This window comes from Momordica charantia, assembly GCF_013281855.1.
Source record: "Momordica charantia cultivar OHB3-1 chromosome 6 unlocalized genomic scaffold, Mcharantia_2.0 BLBB01000006.1, whole genome shotgun sequence".
In the NCBI taxonomy this organism is placed as follows: Eukaryota; Viridiplantae; Streptophyta; class Magnoliopsida; order Cucurbitales; family Cucurbitaceae; genus Momordica; species Momordica charantia.
In genome coordinates this window covers 28,891,148-28,918,317 of record NW_028275164.1, presented here as the reverse complement: position 1 = coordinate 28,918,317, position 27,170 = coordinate 28,891,148, and the positions used below count along the sequence as shown (strand labels likewise).

Sequence of the window (27,170 nt, the reverse complement as noted above, 5' to 3'; positions counted from 1 at the left end):
TCTTGCTTATTAATTTCAGGATCCAGGGAAGTAGGTTTCTCTCTTATCTACCTTAATAATTTTTATCCATGGCCCAAACCAGTCAATCATTCAAGTTATTTTTCAGATATAGCAGATTTGAAAATGACAAACCTCTTTTAATAATATATTTATAAACGAGCAGTAGTTATCCATTAAATATTTAGTTTAATTTAAAATAATATTAATTAATTTATTAACATTTTTTTATAAATTTGGTATAATTATTAATTTTCAATGTTGTATAACTTATAATATATTATATTTTAGGTGTTTTAATTTTTAACAAATTTTAAAGTTTCAAATTCAAAACAAGAAAATACTGAAAATGAAAATATAAAAGGTATCTAGATTGCGAACTAAACAAAACGACCTTGATTGGGTATAAATCTCATTTTATTATTTTTAACTCTTTAAGTTTTATTTTGATTTTATTTTTGTTTGTTTTAATATTTGTAATTTCAAAATGTTCTTCAATGATACAAATTTAGGTTTCAATAACGTTTAAAAAAATGTAACGAAAAGGTTTCGTGATGTCTTTTCGACATCATTGTATACCAAGAAAGGGTATTCGTGACGGGGGATTAGAAACGTCACAAAAAAAGGTATTGTTGCACCTCTGCTTAATAGCTAGAGGGTAGAGTGCAAGTGCACACTGTCACAAGTAATAATATGAAAGTACTCCAAATTCGTCTCCACAGAGACTAGTTTTTCTTTTAAAATTGAATTTGAAAACTGCTGGAATGAGCAATCAGGTTTGTGATAAAAATGGGTGAAATTGGTTGAACACGAAAAATACACGAAAATAATAGAATTTAAAAGGACAACCCCCTACTACTATTTAGTTCTAAAATGATGAATTATACCTACCAAATGTGCCCGTAATTACGCTTAATTTATGCAAACTGGTTCAACTCCTATTCCACACCGCTTTTGGTTTGTTTAGAAGTTTAGGTTAGTGTTTACATACGTCTATGCAACTCTAGAATCCTAAATAAATTAAATATCAACTTACGTTTAACGGGTAAGAGAGCCTATGTCTAGGATCTTGTTTTAGTTCTTATTGCTAGGTAACTTCCCGTTTTACCTTGATGAGATCCGTTTAACTCTAGCCTTCTCAGAATTAAACTCAAACTAGTGTGATTTAAACAAGTGGCCAACAAGAAAATCAAATGGATAAATTGTATCAATTAAGATAAGCAAAGAGAGTGTAATACGCCGTGCTCACTGATAGATGTAATTTAAAATAGATGAACTAAACCATTCGTAGGAGGGTTGAAAATTTAATTTAGCTACTCATGGAATTAAAATAAATGCAATAGCAAAAGAAGATAACAAAAGAATGTATTTTCATTGAATCGGGAAAGAAGAACACAAATTAGAGTAACTAGAATTGCGATAAAATAAGCAAGGAATAATTGTAAAAACAATAAAGGAAGAACAAAACTTAAAGTTGGAATTAAAACTTAAAAGCTAAAGTTGATAAGAATTTAGAAAGAAAAAGCAAAGCATGGAAAATGAGACGTGTATAAGTGATGTTTGGAGACTCCTCTTATAGACCATGGAAGTAACAAGGATTTGAAAAATTCAAGGGAAGTTGGATAGTTGTTGTAGAGATATTAGGAACTAATAACAAATCTTTGACCAATTACTTGGTCAAAAGTTGTTATTCTCGTTTTGACAATCTAGGCATCGAATGTGGCTGAAGCATTGTGAAGCTAGAACTTTCAAAATAACTCGGCTGACTCATTCCTAGAGTAAGCTAGAAATTTTGGTCCTACAATGTGCGTGACGCATTTTGATCATCAATCTTCACTTTTCCTTACAAAATAAGCATATTTACACAAATTAGCCTTCATTTACCTATAATTGAATTCCAAAGTCTCTAATCACAAATTATGCACATTTTCCCTAAATTATATGCATGAAAATACATTTTTCATCCCAGATAATCGTCAACTAGCATACAAACCTATCCTTTTTAACCTTAAATCAAGTCTTATCAGGTATGTAATGACAGTTAAAAAACGTATGCAGAGCTAATTACAATTAATTGAAGCCCAAATTTGTGGTATGCATTTTGATTTGTGTACTTTGCTTTTGTACACATTTTAACCCATGTAATTTTCAAACATTTGTTTTGGTCAATTTATTTTTTTTTCTTTAATCTCATTTTTACGGTCACAATTTAAGTACAAATACTTTCTTGAATAATTTTTTTTTTCCGGGAGAATCATTGAATAAATTTCTTAAAATGTAATCATAATTTAAAATTAAGATTTTTTTATTAGCTATAGAATATGTGTTGACATTTTGCATGCAAAATGGTTACTTTAAAAAAAAAAATCAAAATAGAGTTTTGAAAGTAAAAAAATAAAGTGGACTAAATATAGAAATTAAAATGAAATAAACTCGAAAAGAAATATTTTAAAGTTTCAAGGACTAAAATAAAATTAACATAAAAGCTCAAAAGTAAAATAGAATTTAAAGTTTGTTTTAAAAATTACCTCAAAATCAAACCAAATTGACAGAAAGACAAATTCTAACCAAAACAAACTAGAAATTCATTTCAATTTTATACTTACAAAGTCAAGCTTAATTGATTATATTTTTTTCTCTGTTTTTTTTTAAATTTTAACTTGTACCCTAAATCAAAACATGTTAGAGGTTGTAATATTTACATTTTTTTAAGTTTACATTCTCATAGTCAAACATATGTTGTTAATTTTTTTTTCCCTTGAAAAATTGTGTTACAAAAATTACAAACAATACTTAAATTGGTGGAAATTTTTTGGAATTCAACTCAGAGAGTTTCTCCAAGAATTTATGTATACTAATGAGAAATTACAATTTTATACTCTTCCTATGCATAAAAACCCTTGAAGGGATTTCTAAAAGATAAAAAAACATAAAAAATAAATTCCTATAAGGAAAGATAGGCATTTGGGCTAACTATTGTTTTAACTTGAGATGGGCCTCAAACATAAATGGGCTTTGGGCTAACTATAGTTTAACTTGATATGGGCCTCATAACCTAAATGGGCCCTTTGGCTAGCTATAGTTTCTTGAGATGGGCCTCTTAAATAAAGCTCATTTAGGTTAATATGGACTAAACTTGCTGAAAATGGTGTTTGTTTTCTACATATGTTGGGAAGACGACGAGTGCTCTAGTTCGTTGTTTAACGTTGGATTTAAACGATGATGTTTTTATCATAAAATGTTTTGAGAAAATTCCTAACCACGAAATATGTTATAGAAGCATATATGACATCTAAAACCTTCTGCATCAAAAAAAAAAATGTGGAGGTTTACTCTTTAAATTTATTATATTTTATTTTTTAAATACACCGTAGATCTTTCAATATATCTAAGTAAATAAGAGGATATTGCACGATGATGATTTTCTAAGCTTCTGAAGAGGTTGTCTATGCTTTTCCCGACACTCATTGCGTTGGAGAAAGTATATATACAGTAATATTTCCGTTTAATTGATTAATTAAAAATTTTATATGAAATTAATTTCTTAAATTGAATATTCAAACTTGTTGTGTTATTATTACTTTTTAATATTTATTATGTATTTTATAAGTCAATAATGAGAAAACAATAATTTTATTTATGTTTTGGAAAAAATTAGAAATGAAAAAAAGAAACAAAAATTTTGATTTTATTGTTCACAAAATTTCTATACATTTTTTGGAATGTTTCTAAAAAATGAGGAACAAGAAACCTAATAGAAATATTAGATTTCCACAAGAAATTAAGGAAGAATATAAACATTATGAAAAGAGCCCTTAAATTTTCAAGCTAGGGATAAAGGAGTGCGTTAAATGAACAAGAACAAAACGTACCTAACATGGCCACCATTTGCATTTCAAAGTAGTGTTTCAAAGTAGCTAAAAACACGTCTAAAAGTACCTAAAATCTAAGGCACTAAAATAAACTCGAAACTCATCGACTCATGTCTCCTCCAAATGGCTCCTAATTAGATACCAAAATAAACTCAAAACACACTACCCCACCTCTTTTGAACTCAAAAAGCGAAATGGTCCTTTAAGTTGCCAAAATCTCATCCGATATCACAAACCCACACCCCTTTAACTTAGCCCTAGCCCGACTAAAATGGTGTTTTAGGGGCTAAAATGAAACGTAACTTACACAACCCACTCCCTCGACTTCGACTTAACTAAAATAGTGCTTGATGAGGTACGAAAATAAACCCATGCCAAAGTATGTAAACTCACCTCCCTTAAACTATACCTGACTAAAATGAACCTAAAACACACAATAATCCACCCCTTGAGCTCAACTTAACTAAGAATGTTGCCTAAGATGCCATAAGTGGTCTATGCCGACAAAATTAGAATGTATTTGAAAAAAATTTCTGTCGCATAGCTTCAAATTCTTGTTGAGATGTCATATATCAACTAATAATGTACTGGAATACAATGATTTTGTTATAAAAATAATATATATTCAAAATATTAAACATAGGATTATGACAAACAACGACTCGTCCTCCTGCGCCAACATATAAATGATATTGATGTGTGATTAACACAGGTGAACCTTGATAGTGTCAGATCTAAGATCGTGATGACTTAACGGAGGTCATGACTTGTATAGAGAACTCGCACTAGTAAGGTGTTGTATACGTAACACACTCCGATACTTAAATTAGTTATTCATAGGGAATATAGAGGCATGACTGATGGGTTCCACAATTTCAAATCTTTCCCTAAGCTGAGGTGGGACTCGTCGCGTGCTGAGCCGAGGTGTTTGATCAGGACCCCTAGTCTAGGGTTGTGCTCTCCATGTGCTGAGCATAACCATATTATTTGGGTCTGGTGCCTTTACTAGAGCTACCAAAGACTGGTCGATTAAAGGGGAACCATACACTAAACAAATTTGGATCCAAGAAGGAAAATGGAAGATAATTAAAATGGAGTATTTATTAAGCCAACCTCCTGCTTTTGATTTGTTTTCTCATTAGACTTTTTTTCCTTGAACAGTTTCACTTTTAAACAAGTCACCAACTAATTTTGTGGGTTTTTATATTTGGGTTAAAAATGACATAAATATTGTCATTGACTTGTGTGTTTTCAACTAATTTGAAATGCCATTTTTTAATTGAATAATTTCTCTTGTATTATTTTGTTCTAAAAAGCATTATTTCTGATCACTTGGAACACAAATACCATCCCAAAACACACTTCAAATATATTTCATTTAGTTCAGTGGTAGAGCATTTGAATGCAAATATATTTCATTTAGTAAAAATATTACTGCATCAATATCAATATCTTTTTGCCATTCAAATATCAGTTACAAATACTATGATATTGTTCAGTTTAGTTAGTCTAACTCAATATAATTTTACTTTCAAATTCTACCAAAAGAGTACAAGGATTAGTAGAGAGATTCTTTTTAATTACTAATAGATGTCAGTAGGGGTGCAGGAAACTTCCCACAATCAGCTATACAAAGAGAACACCACGAGTATATAAATGAAAGATAACATCTCTATCAATATGAGACGTTCAGGTGAAATCAAAAGTAAAACCACGAAAACTTATGTCCAAAGTAGACAATAACATGATAGAATATTACGAAAATGTTTGTTGTCCTTAATGTTTGACTTACATAGTTTAGGTCAGTTGAGATTTTGTCTTTGCAGTTCCTCTGCAAGCATTGATTCGTCAAGGCCCTATGAGTTCAGAAGAATGGATCTCCCAAACTGACAAAACATAATTAAGAGTCATGCATGGCTCTAACTGTATAAAAAACCATAATTGGCTAACTTCTAACCACACCCACACGGTTCTGCAGAGACACATGTTGAAGACCCTCTCTGTCCTTTTGACTAAAGGCTTCTCTCGTAATTCGCCGATGCATGTCAACGAACAAAATGACGAGACAAATAACTCTTTTATATTTTTACAATGGTACGATAATGTCTATTTTAGATTTGAATCTCTATGATTTTATTTTTTATCACCTAAAAATAGACCCTATCAATTAAAAATGTTCTTCTTATTTATATATCATAGATATTTTTTACTCCGACAAGATAAAAAGAAGCCGTATATCAAAAAAGGAAAAAAAATAAAAAATCACAAAGAAGACACTCTTTGCATGCAAGCTGCCCACAAGACATGGGATTCTATTTAAAGATCACAGCTCATTTTGTCTTTGAAGCTGCCAAATCCAAAGTCAAAGCTTCTATATATGTGTAGTTTGATGTAATTTCTCTCTCTTTTTCCGACGTGCACAGACTTTAATTTGGGATACATAAATGAAATCCAGTTACCCCATCAATGTGTTTAAATAATTTGATCAATGGGCTTACAGGTTTAGTGAGAGAAAAGTTGGAGACAGTGAAGCAAATTTATGGCAGAGAAAAAGGTCAAAAATGGTATGACCATTAAAGAGGAGCAGCTAGAAAAGTCAAATGAGATGAAGGGGGATCGGATATCTCGTTGCTGTATATTTAATGTCTTCCTTTTGTGACATGCCACGTTCCTCGAGTTGACTCTACTAAGCTTATAATGATCAAACCATCCTTTCACTTGGTTTTTTTTTGTTTTTGTTATTTTTTTCTTTCTCGTTGTTGTTTTGTTTGTTGCTCTCGGTTGAAATCTCATTTTAGTCTCAAATCTTTTAAGTTTAATTACTGAACTTTTGAAATGTGTATTAAAAAAAGACCATTGTAGATGTTGATTTATGTGCAGACTTCTTGTTGGTATGACGTACCACAAACGTCTTTGTCCTTGAGGTCATAGTTACCTACACACAAAAATCTAATACACTGGTGTGGTGCTGTGTATCGACGCACTCCAATGCTTAAATTAGAATCGAAATTGTAAGTAGATGAATTTGGAATAAATAGAGTAAAAAGATAATAATCTCAAGGGTGAGAACGTGCTTCGAACGTGTGCCGAATTCTCACATGGAATTGTGTAATAAAAAGACTACTTACCTTGAGTAAGATTGCTCTCTTCCTTATATATGGAAAGAGAGAGAGTGGGTAAGCTTGAGAGTGAGGGGTGGAGACAGGAGGGCGGTGTGCCACGTCTTGGTCTAATGGGGACCATCGAACAACTTCTTTTTCCCTCTATACACCGCAAGTGGAGACGTGACAGTATCCTGGGTGATCCTCTAAAACGTATTACAGTTTTTGATAAAGGATGTTAGCATCCTGCTTGCTGACTATTCTTTGTATGGAGCTCAATTGGGTATGTTGTGTTCAATCTTTTGTGGTTCCTCTTTGACGCAGTCTATGTAGGCAGACAGAGCTTGCAACGTGTGTGGCACCCCGATTTTACTTGATAACAGCAATTATGATCTTTATGTTTATTTTTGCTTTTATCAAATGTGAATTATATATATATCTTTGAATATATATGTATTAATGTGCCAACATGAACAACTATTAAAGCTACATATATAAGTTTGATTAAAACGAGTGCGACTAGTGACTAAATATTAAAAAATAAAATAGTTATTTTAAAAATTTTGGGACCAAAATAGAAAAAGTCGTGGATGTTAAAAGAACCATAAAATGGAATTAAAATTTGTTTTTGGAACAATTCCTAGATTTTGCTTTACTAGCCTTTAACAACATGATCTAATGAGAAATTATTTAGGTTTAAATGTCATTTTTGTTTCAAATTTTCAAATTTATTTTATTGTAGTTTTTTAACTTTCAAAATAGACATTTTGATCAATAAAAATTAGAAGAAAAAAAGAACTTTCAAATATTGAAAAAATAACAATTATTTAAGTCCATATTATATGAATCTTCCGTTTATTATAATCTATCCATTCAGTACCTACAGCAATCAACTTATATGGTTCCAACTCGTGTAGGTTAAGAGGTTAATACACATTCAAATCATATTAATTATCTATCAATTAAACAATTAACGACAAAGAAAATCATGAAGATGAAAATGGTTTACCTATTAAAATTCAGAAATCAAAGTAGAATTAACTTCAAAGTTTAAATTTTAAAATAGTCATGATTTTGAAATTAATTCAATGATCCTGAACCCTTCGGATAAAATGAGATATAAACAAATTGTTTAATATGTGACTAGTATAATATACATCATATATAAAGTTAGATATACTAGAGGAATTTAAAAATATCTTATATCGAAATAATTATAAAAGTAATTGGATATCTAATATAGACATATATGTAATTAATATGTTGATGCGTAAATTTGGCCAAACATAATAATGAATTTCACACAACTCTTCTGGAATAAAATGATTCGATGAAATTTACAAAAGAAGAGAGATTACACATTGGTGTAGTGCTAGCTATCACACATACTCACTTATCCTACATCGATTTATGAGATTTTCCTCTCTATTTTCTAGAGGGAGAGATCACCTAATGTATTCTCAATATCTTCTCCTTTCAAGTTCAATAAAGATAAAGAATTCACATCGAAAAGCTTCCCCTCAAGTTTGGCCCCTTGGACAAAAACCCCAAGTCTCATATTCTTCGATCGTTTTTAGTACAAAGACATTTATTCCGTGCTACTTAACTCGACTTTTTATGTAGCTTGCTTCTAGATTGAGGTTATTTTACCCCTAACAAATATGATTATCTTAGATAGATATTTAGATAAATTGTGGTTTAGTATAAATCAACCATCATTACATAAAATAAAATATAAAATCAGATATTAGTAAATTGTAAAACCAAAATTACATATTTACCCATATCAAAAAAGGAAAAGCCTTAAAAAGTTTTGCCCACCAAAACCAGGGTATGGCCAATTTCGTCCATTTCTAAGCCCTTTGAAGGCTTCAAACAATGACACTAATGCAAACAAAAAATTACGTTAGAAGACGACTGCTTCCTATTCCCATTGGCGACTACTTCAAATCGCAGTTTGAGAACATGCACATGCTATGCTTCTCTTGCAAATGTGATCAAGTTTTTTCACTTCATTATTTAACCAAAATGTGGAATGAAGGAAAATGTTCATCAAAATGGAGTTTTCTAGATCTCACTTTATAACTATAATGTTAGTTGTTTCGGCCATGAACTTCTTGTCGTGTCTTTGTCTAACGACATTCGTGTTTGGAGATTCGCTCGTCGATGTTGGGAATAACGATTACATTTTCACTCTGTCGAGGGCTGATTCGCCCCCCTACGGCATCGATTTCAAGCCCTCCGGCGGCCAACCCACCGGAAGGTTCACCAACGGTCGGACTATTTCTGATATTATTGGTAATGTGGATTTCTTATTAAGCTTACCAGAAACACACCATTTTGAAATGTAATTTAGAGTTTAGAATAATTTTAGACAAAATTGGTGATTAACTTAGACCCATTTTGATAACATTTTATGTTTTTAGTTTTTGATTTTTTTGTTTTTGATTTTGGATTTTTAGTTTGTGTTTTTAAAAAACAAAAAAGGGTACGGTATGATAACTATTTTTGTTTTTTGTTTTTGAAAACCTAAAAACCAAACCGATCACCATTTTTCTATTTCTAAAAAGTTACAAAGTTTAAAGTATATATTATAGAGCGAAAAATCTATATAAAGTAGAGATGACAATAGTGTGGAGTAGAAGTGAGGATCCCCTCTTCCATCCTCTTCTTGCAAAAATTTCTAATTCTCATTTCCACCTTGCTTTCCTATTCCAAGAATCGAGGTCCGAGTTCAAGAATCGTCACGATGAAAATTTTCATGAGAAAAGTTATTGGTTTAATAATAAATTTGATTTTTTTTATAATTTAAAAGATAAAAAGTAATAAAGATATATAATTTATATCTATTTTATTCAAAAATTATTATTTACTGATATAAATAATTAGTTTAAAAGATATTTAATATTTTATTCATAATTTAATAAAACAAATATATATTAATTATTTAGAAAATGAAATCGGGACGAGACATAGTGGAAACTGTATTCTCTGTTCTTAGAACCCTACGAGAATTTTTGTCATCTCTAAATGTAGAGACATGAAAATAAGAGTTTAGAGAGATAATATAAATTTTGAATGAGAAACTTTAGCGAGAGTAAATTTGAAAGAGTAAAGTTAAAGGACAAAAATAAAAAATCTTAAGTTATAAGTAAAAAGGAAAATTGAATGAGACAAAATTTAGATGGAGAAAAATTGAAAGATATATTTGTTAGAGAAAAATATAGAAAGAGTAAGAAAAGTTATAAAAGGCAAAATTTGAAAATGAAAAACCTTAAAATATACATATATTATACTTTTAGAGAAAGAAAGATGAGAGTAGCATGTTAGAAGAAAGATGAGAGTAGCATGTTAGAAAAAAATAAAGAAATAGAAATATATAGAAATGTAAATTTCAGAGGGAGAGAAATAATTGTAAATATTTTCAAGATGAAAATTATAGAGGGAGAAGAATTTTGAGAGAGAAATTTTGGTAAGAATATTTTAAAGAAAAAAAGTTACAGCATTAGAAGATAAAAAAGAAATTATGAAAACAGAAATTTGTTTCTGAAAACTATTTTTTTCCCCTTGAAATTTACTAAAAATTTCAAAAACAATCTTAAAAAACAAGCACGTTTTTTAAAAATGAAAAATCAAAAACTAAAACCAAAAACCAGAAAATGAACGAACTACTTGTCAAACGGGTGCTTAAATGTAAGTTTGGTGTAACTATAACGATGATGATTCCGTGTATTTGTTATTTTTTTTTGACCAGCTTAATTACGTTAGATTTGCAACCATTCAACAAAAATGTGTATTGAACACAAAAAAGGGAGATCTTATGAACAAGGGAAAAAAAGTGAGCGAAAAATGATTAAAAAAAAAAAAAGCAATCTTATCAATCTTTTTAAAAATCAGAAATAAAAAACAGAAAATGAGATTTTTTTTTTAATAGTAAGAGAAACAAAAATAGAAGAAACTATAAATTGTTTTTCTTACCAATGTTGCCAATGTTCTTTAAATAGCATGCCATATATATGTCGAATTGATATATATATATCAAAGCAACTTTATATTATAGATTAAAGTATTTATAAAGTATTTGAATCAGATGAATATCTTGGTGCCAAGTCATTTCCTCCACCATTTTTGGCTCCAAATACAGAAGTAGACACAATGTATAGAGGAATAAACTATGCTTCTGGAGCTTCTGGCATCTTGGATGAAACTGGTTTGTTATTTGTAAGTCCACTTTTACATTACTATATATGTTCTTAAAATTAAATATTATAAATTAAAACATTTCCTCCAAAAAACATACATAAAAGATAAATCACGAGCCACATTGTACTAGATTTAGAACAAATTAATTACCATTTTAGTTTATATGACTTATGTTTTGCTTTTAATCAGGGCCTTAATGATTTTAAATGGTTTAAATCTCTCTAAACCTCATCATTTCGGTACTAGATGATAGTTGTTATGTCGCACATTTTATATATCAGATCAAAAAACCATGAACTTTTAAGAGGTACTCAATAAGGCGATGTTTTAGGAGATTTAACAAGATCATGTATAATGGTCAAATTCAAGCTTTTAAAACAATAGGGTCGGGACTAAAATAGTAATTTAACCTAAATTCAACATTTTCAATATATTCTCAATACTCTCGACACACATGGACTCGAATATTGGCATGAAATTCAACGAGCAAAAATGTATACTGAAGATGTTTTTTTTTTCCTAATGTCAATGTAAAAATTACTAATAATTTGTAGAAAAATACAAGCTTTTGAATAAATTGTTTATGTGGAACACAGTTGGGAAGGATTCCACTAAGGGAGCAAGTGAAGAATTTTGAGGAGAGTAGAAGGTACATGGTGAAGGTAAAGGGAGAGAATGAAACAATGGAGGTTTTGAAGAATGCAATTTTCTCTTTAACAGTTGGATCCAATGATATAATCAACTACATCCAACCCTCCATTCCAATTTTCCAAACAAACAAGGCTTCCCCAAGTGATTACTTGGATCATATGATCTCCAACATAACAATACAGCTCAAGGTAAAACGATATAAAATGTCTTAACATTCATATACTTCATCAAGTTTATTCTTGCATTGTTTATTAATATAGCTAGAAAGAAGCAAATTATCATTTTAGTATGTTTCTCACCATTTAAAAAAAACACAACACATGAATTTATAGTCTTGAAAACAAAAACTACTATGTTTTTTTCAGTTTTCAAAACTTAGACTTGGATTTTGGAAACAAATTTTAAAATTAATCCAAGAAATAATAAAGAGCAGTTGGAGGAAAAAGAAACAGTCGATTCATATATATTTACCTTTTTGAAGAGTTGCTATTAAAAACGTGTTTTGGCCAATTGCCTCCACCACGAAAGCCCTAGGCCAAAAGGTTGCCCACCATATATATGTAATTAAAAAGAAGAATGCAAGGACACATGAGAGTTTAGTGTCAATTGTTGGACAATATTGCTTTTTGGTAGGACTCAAAGAGCTTGGCATGATTTTGGGCAAAGAAAATTTTGAAACAAGCACTTATTTCAACCCATGTTCCCTACTTTTAGTTTTTGTCCAAACCACATAGTGGGTCAACTTTAAATAGGGTGTATGACTCACGATTTTATATCAGTTTGTCCTATTCATTAGTTTTGAGTCCCTTTGATAACATTTACGTTAAAACAAGAAAAATGAAAAATGAATAGACAAACAAGAAACATAAACATAAACAATTTTATATTTACGTTTGGTAATATTAATAGTGATTTATGTCGTTTTTTAGTTTGGTAACATTTTAAAAATAAAGACACAGGAAAAAAAAACAAGAACATTACTCGACGGACCCTTTGAGATTGACTTGTGGATGCTTTTGTTGATGAAGCGACTCCACGGTGTTGGGGCAAGAAAGGTTGTAGTGGTCGGAGTTGGACCACTTGGATGTATTCCATTTGTCAGGACACTGCAATTTGCACCAAATGATGAATGCTCAGAAGAAGTGAATCAGCTGATTGAAGCCTACAATTTTAGGCTGAGTGAAGTGGTTGACCAATTGAATCAAGAGTTCAACCCCAAAACCATGTTCGTTTATGCCAATTCCTATGCTGTCTTCATGCAGATTATTGATAATTATCAACAATATGGTTAGATTTCTCAAACCCCATATTTCACATGGCTTTTCTTTCCATTTTGGGTTAAAATATTAGAGGGTTTTTCCTAAACTAAGAAAAATTTTAAATTACCCATTTTTGTCGCTAGGATATTTTTAAAATTTATACTATATGGTTGTGTTAAATCTTCTAAAATGTCTTGGCTTTTTTTCTAACCTGCCACATTTCTTTTGGAGGTGGTAGGATAAAGGTGAATAAGTTGACCTTTAGTATAAGGTATTTGTAAAATTTAAATTGATTTATTATTTTAGGTTAATTATATTAGATTTTGAATCGGATATAAAATACGAGCTGGTTGGTTTAGTAATGTTTTCATCTCATATTTCTTGTTTCTCTTTTCCAAGTTTTTAGAAATATAAGTCTTTAGTAGCTATTTTTTTCCTCATTTTTAACAAATGTTTCCAAAATTATGTAGAAATTCTCGAAAACAACAAAATCAAATTAATGGTTTCTTCTTCTCATTTTAAAATTTTCCCAAAACATAAATAAAAACATTATTTTAACACTTTGACTTATAAAATGTAAAATAAAGTTTTTTAATATTAATTTTCATCAGTTTTCTAATTTAAAATTTTAGAAAACAAAAAATAAAAAAAAAGGTTACCAAAATAAAAAGAAATAAGAAATAGTTATTATAGTTATATTTTTCCTTTGAAAAATAAAAAACAGTAACGTATACCAAACACACCTAAATTGTGTTTTTTGGTAAAGAAAAATAGTATCTAAGGAGCCATATGTTTTGCTGCACACATCTTCAAAAACAATACTTCTCAAAACTCGTCCCTTAATTTCTCTCTCAACTGTTAAAGATCCCAATAAGTGACCTAACAAAGGTTTATAATGCAGCTACTCCTTTTATGGCCAATTAGTTTTGTAATGGAACCTATGAATATTGATATGGTATCAGAGCCCAAAAAGCTCAAATGAGTATCCGGTCCAAAAATGGGATCCCGACTAAGATCGATGAGCCAAAAGAGTCACGATCTTAAAGGGTCATGTTAAGGATCTCACATTGATAAAAGAAGGGATTTTATAATAGACATGACCTACCCCTCTCATTTACCAATTGGTTTTGAGATTGAACCCATGAATATTGATATCAACCACGTCCAAAAAAGATATAAAATAAGAGAAATGTTAATATAGGATTTTTTAGACAATGGTTTAACCAAAGTATAGGTACCGCAATGAAAATTTTAAAATCACAGAGACCCAAGTCGAAATCTAGCTCAAACTATTCAAACTAAAATTTATAATTATAAAAAACGCCATTTAAGCATAATCAAATGCACCATATATATACACATTTCTTCACAAAATCTTTTATAACTTTGATTTTTGAGCAATATGTTAGGGTTCGTGGATGCAAAGCAACCATGTTGTGGTGGATACTTCCCTCCTTTCGTTTGCTACAAGGGCCAAAACCAAAATAGAAGCTCTTCTCTTTGTGATGATCGATCGAAATATGTGTTTTGGGATGCTTATCACCCAACAGAAGCTGCTAATATCATCATTGCCAAAGAGCTCCTTGATGGAGATGAAACCATTAGCTCTCCTATCAACATTCGTCAACTCTACGCCTACCGTTCTTAATGCAGTTGAACTATGTTTACGTCGATCTCGTAGCATATTGTGTTGTGTTAATTTACCTACAATGTTTGACTGTGATCTTATTTTTATTCTCATATCACAATTTTTAAGTTAAATTAAAAAGTTATCAAAGCGAGCATAGCTCTGCGATAATTGACATAAACTTCAACTAGGTTGTGAGTTTGAATTTGTGTCCACTAAAATTCTGAACCTTTAAAATATCTAATAAGTCACCAAACTTTCAATTTTATGTCTAATAAATTTATAAAATTTTAAAAATGTGATAGGTCATTAAACGCTTTTAATGTTATATCTAAACGGTCTCTAAAGTACTTTAGAATTTATGTATAATTGGTCCTAGACCTATTTGACTTTTTTTTTTTAATATTCACAAACCTAGTAGACACAAAATTAAATTTTATGTTTAATAGATCTGCTAATTTTTTTTAACAAATTTGTTCATGATAGACTTATTATATATACTTAAGTTCAAGAATCTATTAAACATAAAATTGAAATTTAAAAATTTTTTTTTAGTACAATAAAGAATTTGAATTCATGAGCTCTTGATCAGAAACATATGTTAATTATTAATTAAACTCATATTGGCTGAAGTTTTTATGTTTCTTATTAATTAAACTCATATTGGCTTAAGTTTTAGAGATTTATCAGACACAAATTTAAAAATTTATCAACTAAATTTGTAATCTAACCTAATCTTTAATTGTTTGTTATGCAGATACTCATGGACTATACTATTAAAAAAATTTGATTTTAGACCAAAGTCTCATATGAACGTGGTCTAATCTAATCTTGGTCTATACTATAGTATACACAATATCTCCAAATATGTCAACGAATTTAAAAGGCGTTTATATTAAATAAGAACATACAGAATAATATTCATGACGGATTAGTGACGAAAAAAATATATATTCGAGGAGTTGTAAAATAGCTAAGAAAATCAGAACAAAAAATGGTTATATATTATCACATGCGAATAAAGCTGATATCCTCACATCATAGACATCTTTTACCCACGAGTGCCACTATTTCATTTTCAGAGTTGTATAGATATTTTAAACATGGATCCAAAAGACATCATATCATCACGTCCACCAAATATGACACCTTTTATAGAGATGAAGATGACTGATCTTGGATTTAAAGTGCCCATGCATAATCATGAAACCAAGTCCTCAAATTAAAATGGGGTCACTTGAGAAGACAAAAAACTTCTGTATTCACTCACGTGTGTCAATGGCTGGAGGCACAAACAACCACCAACGTGGTGGATTTTGGTTGTGGTAATGATCAAATAGGAACTACAGACAAATAGGGAAGATTCCATTGTCACCAAAAATTTCATCAAGTGGAAGACAAATTTTGATTGGCAATAGATGTAAATATTATGATTAGAAAGTTTATTGGGTGCTGCTAATTGAAAATTTTCAAAGTTTTCGAGCATTGATAGTTGTCTTATAAGAATTATTTAATTTTAAAAGTTGAGAAATGGTTGGTGCGTTATTGGATAAATCAAAGGTGATACGCGTCTAAGATCTAGTAAAGTCGTGTGGACCAGTCAACAAAAACTACACGAAGATCGAGCACATTGGTCGAGAGACTGATTGCACTTGGAAAAATGAGGAATAGCTAGTAAGCAGGATACTGATACCTTACGTCCAAATCGTGATACGCTCGAGAGAGTCCCACAGGACGCCGCCGTGCCCCCTTCTACAAAACACAGAGGCTAGGAGCATGGTTGTCCCAACAACCCCTAATGCGGCATGCCGTTCTCTCTCTCTCTGATACACACTCTATCAACATCTCTCTCAATATATAAGAAGAAGAGCAACTCTAATGAAGGTAAGCGGATTTTATTTACACAACTCCTTGTGAGAATTCTGCATACACTTTCAAGTAGACTTTCGCCCACAAGATTACTGCCTTTCTACTCTACTTGTTTCATATCTGTTTCAACTTGAGGTCCAACATCAGAGTGCATTCGACAAAGCATTATACTAGTGCTAGATTTCTATTTGCCGGTAACCCAAAGCCTGGGGACGAAGGCGTACATGGCACCTTCATGACACCTATGCGAGAAAAATTGATTGCGGCCATGTTCGTCAAGAACCCCAAGGCCCCAAGTCAAAACTTTACTAAGATGATGTAACCCCAAGGATAATGCCCTAGAGGAAGGCCCCTCGCTGAAAGAGTTCTACTTGTCCCTAAAATACCAATAACCATATACCTAAGCCTAGAGTCGACGGACGATCCCTCAAACGAATTCACCACTGCCTGATAGACTCGAAAGACATTCTGAAAGTCAAAACTGAGAAGTAAGCCTTCAACAAAAAGGAGCTCGACCCCATTCGAGAAAATTATCTATGCAAACGGTGATGACAAAGTTAAAAAATGATCATACTAACTTCTACCCAGAAATGCAGCATAATAAATTACAGCAAGTCGAGACAAAAAAAGATTAGCATAATCACAAATTTCATTTATGAGGAAGAAGTACAAAAGGAGGGCATCATAGGCCTACAAAATGTGTAAACGACTATGTTCGTATCCGAGTATCTCCACAATGGTATGATGCTTTATTTTTTGTTTCACCCAAAAGGTCTCGTACCAATGGAGATAATTGTCCTGTCTTATATACCCATGATCATTCCCTTCCCTAGCCAATGTGAGACTTTGTTTGCAATCACCTTACAAATCCAACAATCTTGTTGGGGAATTGAAGACCTTGAATAATTTCCCCTTCCACAGAAATATCCAAATACAACCAAAATATATGAAAATATGAAGAAAACTGTAAAAGCACAAAAATAACAACACAGCAAATTATACTGGTTCACCACTAAGGGCTACGTCGAGTCTTCCACTCAGATGTGGGTAATTTACTAATAATTGTTTAAGGATTGAAATATAAAACTCTCCCTAAAAATATCCCCTAGAGGTCCCAACAAAAACCCTCTAACTTCTAAGTATTATAACACACTATACTTAGGTACATGAATGAAAAACACTCACTAAATCCACTGGATACAGAATCCTTTTCAACACTGCCCACAACCACTCAAGTCTCTTTTATTTGGATTCTGTACAAATGAAACCTTAACATAAAAGCTCTATTTATAAGAGGCCAAATATCCTAATTCTTATAGGAAAACAATATTGTAATCCTTATAAGACAACAATATTCTACTCCCGGTAGGAATTGATAATAGTGTTGAAAAATTCTTTTCTTTATAGGATATAGATTTTCTCTTTTGAGTCCATAATCCCAACAGGCAGCACTTGGACATCTTGATGAAAACTAGGAAGGGCTTGCAAGGAAAACCAAGATGGCTTGCCGACCCTTTTTAAACATAAGGCAAGCGACGAGAAGCCAACAAGGAGAACAAACGCACCTTTAACCTGATATGGGAGCAAGGAGACGCGCCTCGAAAAGGTGCACGACGCTTGAGTGACGAAAAATCTACCTGACTCACAAATTATGTCAAATGATGGGACAACATTCAATTGCCGCATACAAGAAGGGGTGGTTAAACCTCAGCCTGCTACATGGCAAATAACGAAGTCATGATAGTGGCGATCGTTCGGATAAGGTTGAAGGGAAAACGCTTGTACAAGAGTCACAAATGCTCAAAGATAAAATCAGGTCTCATCCAATCAAGGCAGTCAAGCCTTTTTAATAGTTCAAAATAAAAGAATAAGAAAGTCATGACAAAAAGATAAAAAAAAATGAAGGTAATTAGGGAAGATTAGGGAAGAAATGAAGGTCAAACATCGCCACTAAAACAACGGAGGAAAAGGATGAGAAACTGAAAGCCCTCGTTGCAAGCAAAGTCTTCTGCTGAATGGCATCATTCAGGGCATTGTTTCTTCTACCAACCTTGACGTTAATTTGACAGAAATGCGGCTCAGCTTTTGGCCGGAACACTGCAGCTGGGGGCCCTTGGCCCAACAATTGCTGCAGCTGTGCAATTTGCTCCTCCAGTTGCTAATTCTACACCTCTAGCAGGCGAAATATGCTCTCGGAGCTCCCTACCCTGCTAAGTGTTTTAATTTTAAAGTTGCATCTTCCTATCAACATTTTTATATGTTGATAGGTTCAACATTAACACAATGGATTAATCGACATTTTTATAAAAATCAATTAGATATAAAAAAATATTACTGAAATAGAAGTAATGTGGACATAATTTTAATAATAAGAATTTTTAACTTTTTTAAAGGGTGAAATGTTGGGTTTATTAATTTTTATATATTTTATAAATTTCATGATAATTTCCATGAATATCTTTGGGCTCACCCATCTTTGCGAAGTCAATTTTTGTTCCACATGTTTGTTTGAGTTTAAAACCAATTAGCAATAAAAGAAGTAGTTCATGAACTTTGTTAGGTTCCTTAATCCTTTTCTCGTCTCACTAATCTTGATCGGATCTTATGCTCGTTTGAGTGTTTGGGCTCTGATACCATATTAATATTCATGGAGTTTCATCTCAAAACCAATTGGCAGAGTAGCACATAAGAGGTGACACGTCATTTGTTCATCTCGAACGAACTTGAACAACAACAAAAGCTTTTCTCAAAGATAAAATCTAAAATTTTGTTTTATTCCAATGAATCTTCGGAAAAATTCTTCAATGGGATCGGTTTTGCCTACATTTAATATATATCAACTATTGTTTAAATTAGAGTGAACGCCTCCCTTTTCTCTTTATGTTTCTCACATATATATTTTCATATCTTTATTATGTTCTTTGTTACCCTCGAAAAAAAAATCAAAGTTCTATTAGGTATCTTTCCAAGCCTATAACCTTTGATAATAGTTGATACACGTTATATTGATCAATTTCGTTGGAAAATCACTTGCATTTGTTTCCGTTGGTGCATCTTATGCCATCTGAATTCGAAATCTTTTGATCACTTATGTCTACCTTGTGGGTTCACAATATCGATTTGACAAATCTTTTTGTCAAAACTTTCAAAAGCCTCCTCTCGTGGGCTCGAAGACTTCATTCAAGAAGGTATGTCTTTCCCCACTCCACCAGACATAATAATATTCTATGGAGCAATATTTTTTGTTCTATCTCAGGGAACATTCGGTTAGAATGAAAAAAAAATCGTACTTTCAACGGTACTTCCAAATTATTTGCACAACTACGAGAAGACATAAAAGTTTGTGCTTCTCATAGTCATTGTCTAAATGATCTTTCTTTTGTAATTATGATATGTCAACCATTTCTCTAAACTTAAGAGTCTTTATATAACCTCTTGTGGTACGTTTCTCACCTACTATCTATGAATGAAAGGGTTCCTACCTTCTTCAAAACCTAGGAAACTCTCTATATCTCAGAGGGTTTCTAATATATATCTACACAAAAAAGAAGAGCCATTACAAAATTGCTTAATCTCAAGCATACACAAGTTGTTAACAAATTAGTGAGAACCGACCATGAATTTGGTTTAGATCTTATAGATAACTTGACATTTACCAGTTAGACGGTGGTGAAGAGGTCATGTGGCTTATGCAGCTCGCATTAAATATCAGAGGATTTTTTTTTCTCATATATTTATTCATTTACTAAGATTAATGTGGTGAACAAAATATTTAATGAGTTTGGCCTCAAATTTCTGACTATAACCACATTGTATGAGCTGTAATCCTAGTTGCCAAGAAAAATGTCTTTTTTTTTTCTTTTTTTCTTTTGGATTTATTCTCTGCCTTCGATTTAATTTTGAGGGTTTTTATTTAAGGTTTAAATTATAATTTTAGTTATTGAAATTTGGTGGTCCATAGGTTTTAAAAAAAAATTATCTTGATTACATATATTTTTTCAAAGAATAATTATTATATCTTTGAATTTTCCGTTTTGTAACTAAATGTACCGTGTGACAAAACGAGATAAAATTAGTGTGGGCGTATCAATAAATTCAACATGGTCCATTTCTTTTTTTTTAAAGAATATAACGTCGCAAATACGGGGTTAGAGAATTGACTCTAAAAAGCTTAAATAATTATGCCCAAATCAAGGTTTCAATTACTATCATGTGAATTGGAAATAACGTTGAAATTGAAATCTCAACTTTTTTTTTAATATTTTCCTTGACAAAATGTTGATGTGAATAGATATTTCTTAAAAAATTATAAAAACAAAAATTTCGTAATAAATATTTAAATTAACAAATTAGAATTTAATTTCACAGTTTCTAGATAAGTTAAAAAAAATTAATAATATTAACACCATAGCCATATTAATGATATCACGTTGACGTTTATTTTTATATTTTATCAATTTTTGTGAGATTCTACAAAAACATTAATTTACCCCTCATGTTGATGTCAATTTCATGAACATAACCTTGTTCCAAATTTCAATTTTATCTAATAAGTCTCATTTAAACATAAACATTAAAACATTCATCTCAATAGGACTAACAAATGATAAAAATTGGTGCAAAAACAGTAGGTTACCCCCATTGAGAATGAAATTTTGTTGGGTTACCCACTAGTCCAATCAAATGGTGCTAAAAGCATAAGATGATAATAGAGGGACTAAATCAGCAAATGTAACCAAAATCTTTTAACCCAAAAAGAAAAAAAAGCACAACCATTTCCCCCCTATATAAAGAGGAGGGGTTTTGTGTGTTTGTTTGGTGGTGGAGAAAAAGAAAAAACTTGTAGCCAAGACTCCCATTTGCCGAGGAGAATTTGGTTGCCTTAAGAGAAAGAGAGAGAGAAATAGAGATTCAGTTCAACCACCACCCACCCCATTTCTTCCTTTGTTCTACAGATGGCGTTAAATGAAACAATCAATTCATTTCATCTGCTATCTGCTCCTCTGTGACTATTCCCTCTCTCTCCTCTCCAGTTTTTAATACACCCCCACCTCCACACACTCCTTTCCCATTCAAAAGACCTCAAACTCGCGTCACCCCCATACGATTTCTACCATTTCTTTTTCCAATGACACAAATTAGGTAACCCGGCCCTGTTTTTTTCTTTTTTTGGGATGGCAATGGCGATGGTCGGGCGGCTGATAAACGAAACCCTCAGCTTCTTCCTCTTCTCTATTCTGGACGTTATTGATATTGTGTTGTGTTTTGCTTACAAAGTGGCGGATTTCTGCTTTGAATCGGAGTGGAAGCCCTGCTATTGTTCTTCCCCTAAAGAGGAGGCCATAAGCAGCCGTGGGAACAAGATTTTGGTGTCCGACAAAGGCCTCTGTTCCTCTGCTAGGCTGCAGCTTGAGGAAGTTTCCGACACTCTTTACACTCGCCCTTCTCTGGTGGCCGAGCTGTCTAAAGTCACCGCCGCCGAGCTCCGCCGCCTCAAGGTCAAACCTTTTCTGCCTCCGCCGCCCAAGCCCGCCGTCGGATCCACCTTCACTGTCAACTCCACCATTGTGGAAATGCTTCAAGACAAGATCAATGGCCGCCAATACCCGATCGCCAGGTGGTCCGATTGCGATTGCAAACTCTGTACTTGTTGGTGTTCTTCCAAAAAGTCGCTCTTCGTTCGAGCCCAAGGACCTAAAGGTAATTTACTATCTCCAGACCGGTCAATTTCATTTAACTTTTTTCAACCTAATATCCACTTACCCGCTGTTCGGAAACTGTCAATTCGAGTATAACTCCTATAATTAAGTTTTTATTAAAACTCAAAATAAGGATAAAGAGGGTAAAATAAAAATCGAATTTTTGCCGAAAAGAAAAAAAGGATTTAAAGGGGAGTATGATGGTGATGTGTATTTTCAGATGAGGCACGTGAAGACGTAGTGTTCATTCATGGGTTCATTTCGTCGTCGGAGTTTTGGACGGAGACGGTGTTCCCAGAGTTGTCGGCGGCGGCGAAGGCCAGATACCGGCTGCTGGCGGTGGATCTGCTGGGGTTCGGGAGGAGCCCGAAGCCGTCGGATTCGCTGTACACGTTGAAAGAACACGTGGAGATGATCGAGACGTCGGTTTTAGAGGCGTATAAAGTAAAATCCTTTCACATCGTGGCTCACTCCCTCGGCTGCATTTTGGCTCTCGCTCTCGCCGTCAAGTACCCCGCCTCCGTCAAGTCCCTTACGCTTCTCGCGCCGGTGAGTCTTCATTCTTGTTGGGTCATCGTTTCTGTTTCTGTTTCTTGTTTTTACTTAAAAGTTGAGTATTTAGAAATTTCTTTTTCTTTAGAAACTTTGTCAAAATTACGTAAAAAATTTTGGAATTAGCTTCAGAAAGATAAAATATAAGAAATAATTACAAAATGCAATCATATTTTTCTTTCTTAATGAATTGAAAACAAAAAATAAAGAACCAGAATGTTACTCAGAGAGATTCTGTTTTTTGTTTCTTTATGTTTTAATAAATAAAATAGAATTTAGTAACTATTTTTTGTTTCTTTAATTGAAAAAATATATATAAATATGTTTGGTAATCTTGGTTTTCAAAAATTTTAAATTAAAGAAAAAGAATTTTTTATGTGAAATTTAATGTTTAAAATTAAATATTTTAATTTTTATGTTTTATTTATTTTTTAATGTCAAAAATAATGATTTTATTTATGTTTTGAAAAAAAAAATATTTGAAAATAGAAATAAAAGACTTGATTTTTTTTAGTAAAGAAAACTTGATTGTGCTGCTTTTAAAATTTCATACACTAAAATTTGAGAAATATAGGGACAATTACAAAATGTTTATATTTGTCAAATTGAAAATGGACAACATTACACAATTAATATGTGATAATTGAAAGAGTTATAAATACAATATTAAATATATACCATTACCTCTTTAAATGCTGTTGAGTCTAGTTATAATTTAATACGGGTTAAATTATAAATTTGGTATACTGAGTCTAATAGAATGGTTCATAAACTTTAGAAAGTAGATGATAAGTGGTTTTAATTTTTTCTAAATAAAAAAATGTCTAATTAATTAAAATTTTATTAGATACAAAATTATTGAAAGGGATAAAATTATTAGACTTACCTTGAAAGCGGAAAAAGTTTTTAAACATTTTTTAAAACTTGTTTAACTCTATCGGAATTAAAAGGGAGGATACATCAAAGTGTCACTTTCCTCAACCTTTGGTCCATACTCAATTGGAATATAGTTTAGTGGATGAAGCATCAATCGTCGTCGTTGAAGTCAGATGTTAAATTTCTTGCTCCAAAACTTTTAGATTCAGTGGTAATTTAAAAGTTAAAGAACGGTTGTATTGCAGCCGTACTATCCGGTACCGAAAGGGGAAGAGGGGAGTCAATACGTGATGAAGAAGGTCGCTCCGCGTCGGGTGTGGCCGCCGATGGCGTGCGGGGCGTCGATAGCGTGCTGGTATGAGCATATATCCAGGACGGTATGCCTACTCATTTGCAAGAACCATCGCTTTTGGGAGTTTCTAACCAAACTTGTCACCAGAAACAGGTAATTTCTCTTTTTCTTCTCATTTTTCTTACCAAACTTGAATCCTAAATCTTTTTATTTTCCTTCGTAAACACCAACCATAATTGGAAATTCTGCAAAGTTTTAAAAATACTTCTACTTTTATTGTCATGATGCGAGTTGTTTTTTTGTGGTTTAGGCAAGTATTTTTGGAATTTTTGTCTAACTCAGAAGAAAATGAAGTGAATTTTATCAAAAATAAAATTGCTTTAAAATGGTGAACAAAGGTAAGACACGTGGTCCATGTAGCTAGCTAATTTAATAAAAGTGAGTTTGATTCAACGTTTTCTTGTTTAGTTTAATGTTTTCCTCACCGTCCACCAAACTTTTACTATATAATGAAATGAAATAAAATAAAATGCATATGACTAGTTAAGAAAAAAGTTTTCAAAATTCAAGAATAAAAAATAAAATTGTAAGTTTCTGGTCCTACCATATTTATCGCACCACCCGATCCAAGTCAGGTTCGGTCAACTAAAATTATGATCCTTTGACCCTTAAAAGATCGGTTCACTACATCTCTACAACTTAAATATAACTCAAGTGATAAAATATTTATTCACCACTAAAGATTAGCAATTAGATTCATATATTCACGTGTTCAACTAAAAAAATTCCAATTTGATAAACTATCTCTCTTCAATCCTTTTAATGAAAATGAATTCTGACTTGTCAGGAAGTACTCTTTCACTTGGATTCGAGTTGTAGCATTTAGTTGATTTGGATATAGTGGTGGGTCGGGTCTTTTTATTTCTAAATTTGATTAAAAAAAGAAATACTTGACTACATATCAATTCATGTGGGAGTGAGAGATCGAATTCATAATCTTTTAGTTTGAGATATAGCTCAATATTGAGTAGGTTGGACATAAATTACCAAGATATTTGGTATTTATCAATAAAGAGTCAAATATTTTTCAAAAGAGAAAAAAAAAAACTTAATGCATGTTATTTATTATATCTATTGTCACGTACGTTAGAGGCATGGCAGTAAAAGAAAATACGAAACTGACGCGAAATAAATTAGTGGATATTATTTTTATCAAAATCGTACTTTTTACTTTTTTTTTTAATAAGATTTTTATTTATATAAATTGGTGGATAATACTTTTTTATCAAAATTTTACATTTTACTTATATATATATATTATATATATATATTATATATATATATCTCTCTCTCTCTCTCTCTCTCTCAAAAGAGTAAGATTTTTACTTTTTTATTTTTACTTTATTTTATTTCTGAGACAGAGTTTTACTTTTTTATTTTCTAATTTAATGCGGCTATTTAACTCCTCTTACGTACCACAGAAATTATTTACTTTGTTGACTAACACGTAATTACAAAAATAAGGAGAAATTTCTATTAGTATTTAGTACCTATTTTTCTAATTTAATATATTAGTTTATTTCATGGATTCCAAAACTATTTTTAAATATTTTTAATATGACAAACAATAATTAGAAATAGCCTGGATAAATTTTCATGCCAGTACTAAAGTTTTTTTCAAAAATTATTTTAGACAATTGTTAGAAAAATAAGTGAGTGTATCTTTCTCTATTTTTTTTTAAGTATTAACTTGTCCCCTTATGGTGTATCTCAATTATTTTGTATTTTGTATTTTGAAGAAGGTGTATTTGAATAATTTGTCAAGCACATGACATGGGCAAAAATGCAATTTACAAGCATTTTTTCTCACAAAATATTTTAGAGTACTTTTGACTTTTCCAAAGATATTTTTATGTTACGATTTTGAGTGGAAAGTATTTTTTTTTAATTTAGAATTAAAAAGACATAATCACAGTTTAGTAATAAATTTTTATAATTTATCCTATTTTAATCCAAAGCTAAAATAAGTTAAATAACAATGAACTTTTTAAATAATTAATTATTTTGTGTTTTTTTTTTCAGGATAGAGGCGTTTTTGGTAGAGGGGTTCTTCTCCCACACTCACAACGCCGCGTGGCACACACTGCACAACGTCATATGCGGCACCGGCGGGAAGATCGAGAGGTACTTGGACGCCATCCGCGACGGCGTAAAGTGCCGCGTGAACATATTCCACGGCGGCGACGACGACGTGATTCCGGTCGAGTGCAGCTACAACGTGAAGGCGCGTGTGCCGAGGGCGCGTGTGAATGTGGTGGAAAATAAAGACCACATCACCATTGTCCTCGGAAGACGGACGGCTTTCGCCAGAGAGCTCGAAGAAATTTGGAGCAACTCAAATGCTTAATTAAATAATATATTATTATTGTTATTATTATTACTATTATTATTATATCTTAATCGTAATTAAAAATTTTAAAAGGAAAATGAATTGAGGATTAATAATAATCTTCCTCTTTCTTCTTCATGTGTGAAAAGTCTGTATTTTGTTTGGGCCAAAGCCGTGTGGAAGTTTCCAAATACCCCCAATGTTATTGGGAGTATTTCAAATGAAATATAATGTTTAGCTAATGGAATATGTCAATTATATAAAAGTTTATACAGATAATTGTTTCTAGTTTTTGAGTCTTGTTCCACCTTTTTTTTATTAATTATTTATTAGATTATGCTAAAGAAAATATTAGGGTTAAATATATTAAATATTCCTTTTTAAGTCCTCCATCTTATACCCTCAATGTCATGAAAATTCTCCATCAAGTTTTTTTTGTTTTTTTTAAAAAAATTAGGCAGAAATTAATATTCATTCATATGATATTTTCATAAAATTGAGATCTTGATATTTTCATCAACGTTGACACTTAAAATCCCATATGCGCCCAAACACATTCTTGAAAAAGTAATGGACTACTTAATCTAATTCCAAAGAACACATTAATACTTATCGATTTATGTTTCGTCAATTAAATTTTTGTTACTCTTTGCTAAATAACTTCAAATAGGTTATGCCAACATGATTATAGTTCAACGATAATTGACATTTTACTCATTCGTGGGTGGTTCAAATCCCACCTCAATTTGTTATACTAAAAACACTTCGTAGGTTATATATTAT

At 31.6% G+C, this 27,170-nt stretch overlaps 2 protein-coding genes across 2 annotated transcripts; both read left to right on the top strand.

The window, feature by feature from the left end:
- Positions 1 to 9,027: 9,027 nt before the first annotated feature.
- LOC111024890 (GDSL-like Lipase/Acylhydrolase superfamily protein) lies at positions 9,028 to 14,731 on the top strand. Its single transcript, XM_022302709.1, has 5 exons — positions 9,028 to 9,268; positions 11,061 to 11,191; positions 11,770 to 12,012; positions 12,853 to 13,111; positions 14,493 to 14,731. The coding sequence occupies exons 1-5, from the start codon at positions 9,028 to 9,030 to the stop codon at positions 14,729 to 14,731; spliced, it is 1,113 nt and encodes a 370-aa protein (XP_022158401.1).
- Positions 14,732 to 21,379: 6,648 nt separating this feature from the next.
- LOC111023146 (putative lysophospholipase BODYGUARD 3) lies at positions 21,380 to 26,675 on the top strand. The gene is made up of 4 exons (XM_022300514.2): positions 21,380 to 22,279; positions 22,499 to 22,827; positions 23,952 to 24,151; positions 26,081 to 26,675. The coding sequence occupies exons 1-4, from the start codon at positions 21,754 to 21,756 to the stop codon at positions 26,403 to 26,405; spliced, it is 1,380 nt and encodes a 459-aa protein (XP_022156206.1). The 5' UTR covers positions 21,380 to 21,753; the 3' UTR covers positions 26,406 to 26,675.
- Positions 26,676 to 27,170: the final 495 nt, after the last annotated feature.

Bases quoted from the DNA above. Each gene is read 5' to 3' on its own strand.
- LOC111024890 (XM_022302709.1), top strand. From the start codon at position 9,028: ATGGAGTTTTCTAGATCTCACTTTATAACTATAATGTTAGTTGTTTCG. The intron at 9,269-11,060 runs GTAATGTGGATT...TATTTGAATCAG, and splicing joins GACTATTTCTGATATTATTG to ATGAATATCTTGGTGCCAAG. The intron at 12,013-12,852 runs GTAAAACGATAT...TTGTTGATGAAG, and splicing joins ACATAACAATACAGCTCAAG to CGACTCCACGGTGTTGGGGC.
- LOC111023146 (XM_022300514.2), top strand. From the start codon at position 21,754: ATGGCAATGGCGATGGTCGGGCGGCTGATAAACGAAACCCTCAGCTTC. The intron at 22,828-23,951 runs GTGAGTCTTCAT...GTTGTATTGCAG, and splicing joins CCCTTACGCTTCTCGCGCCG to CCGTACTATCCGGTACCGAA. The intron at 24,152-26,080 runs GTAATTTCTCTT...TTTTTTTTTCAG, and splicing joins AAACTTGTCACCAGAAACAG to GATAGAGGCGTTTTTGGTAG.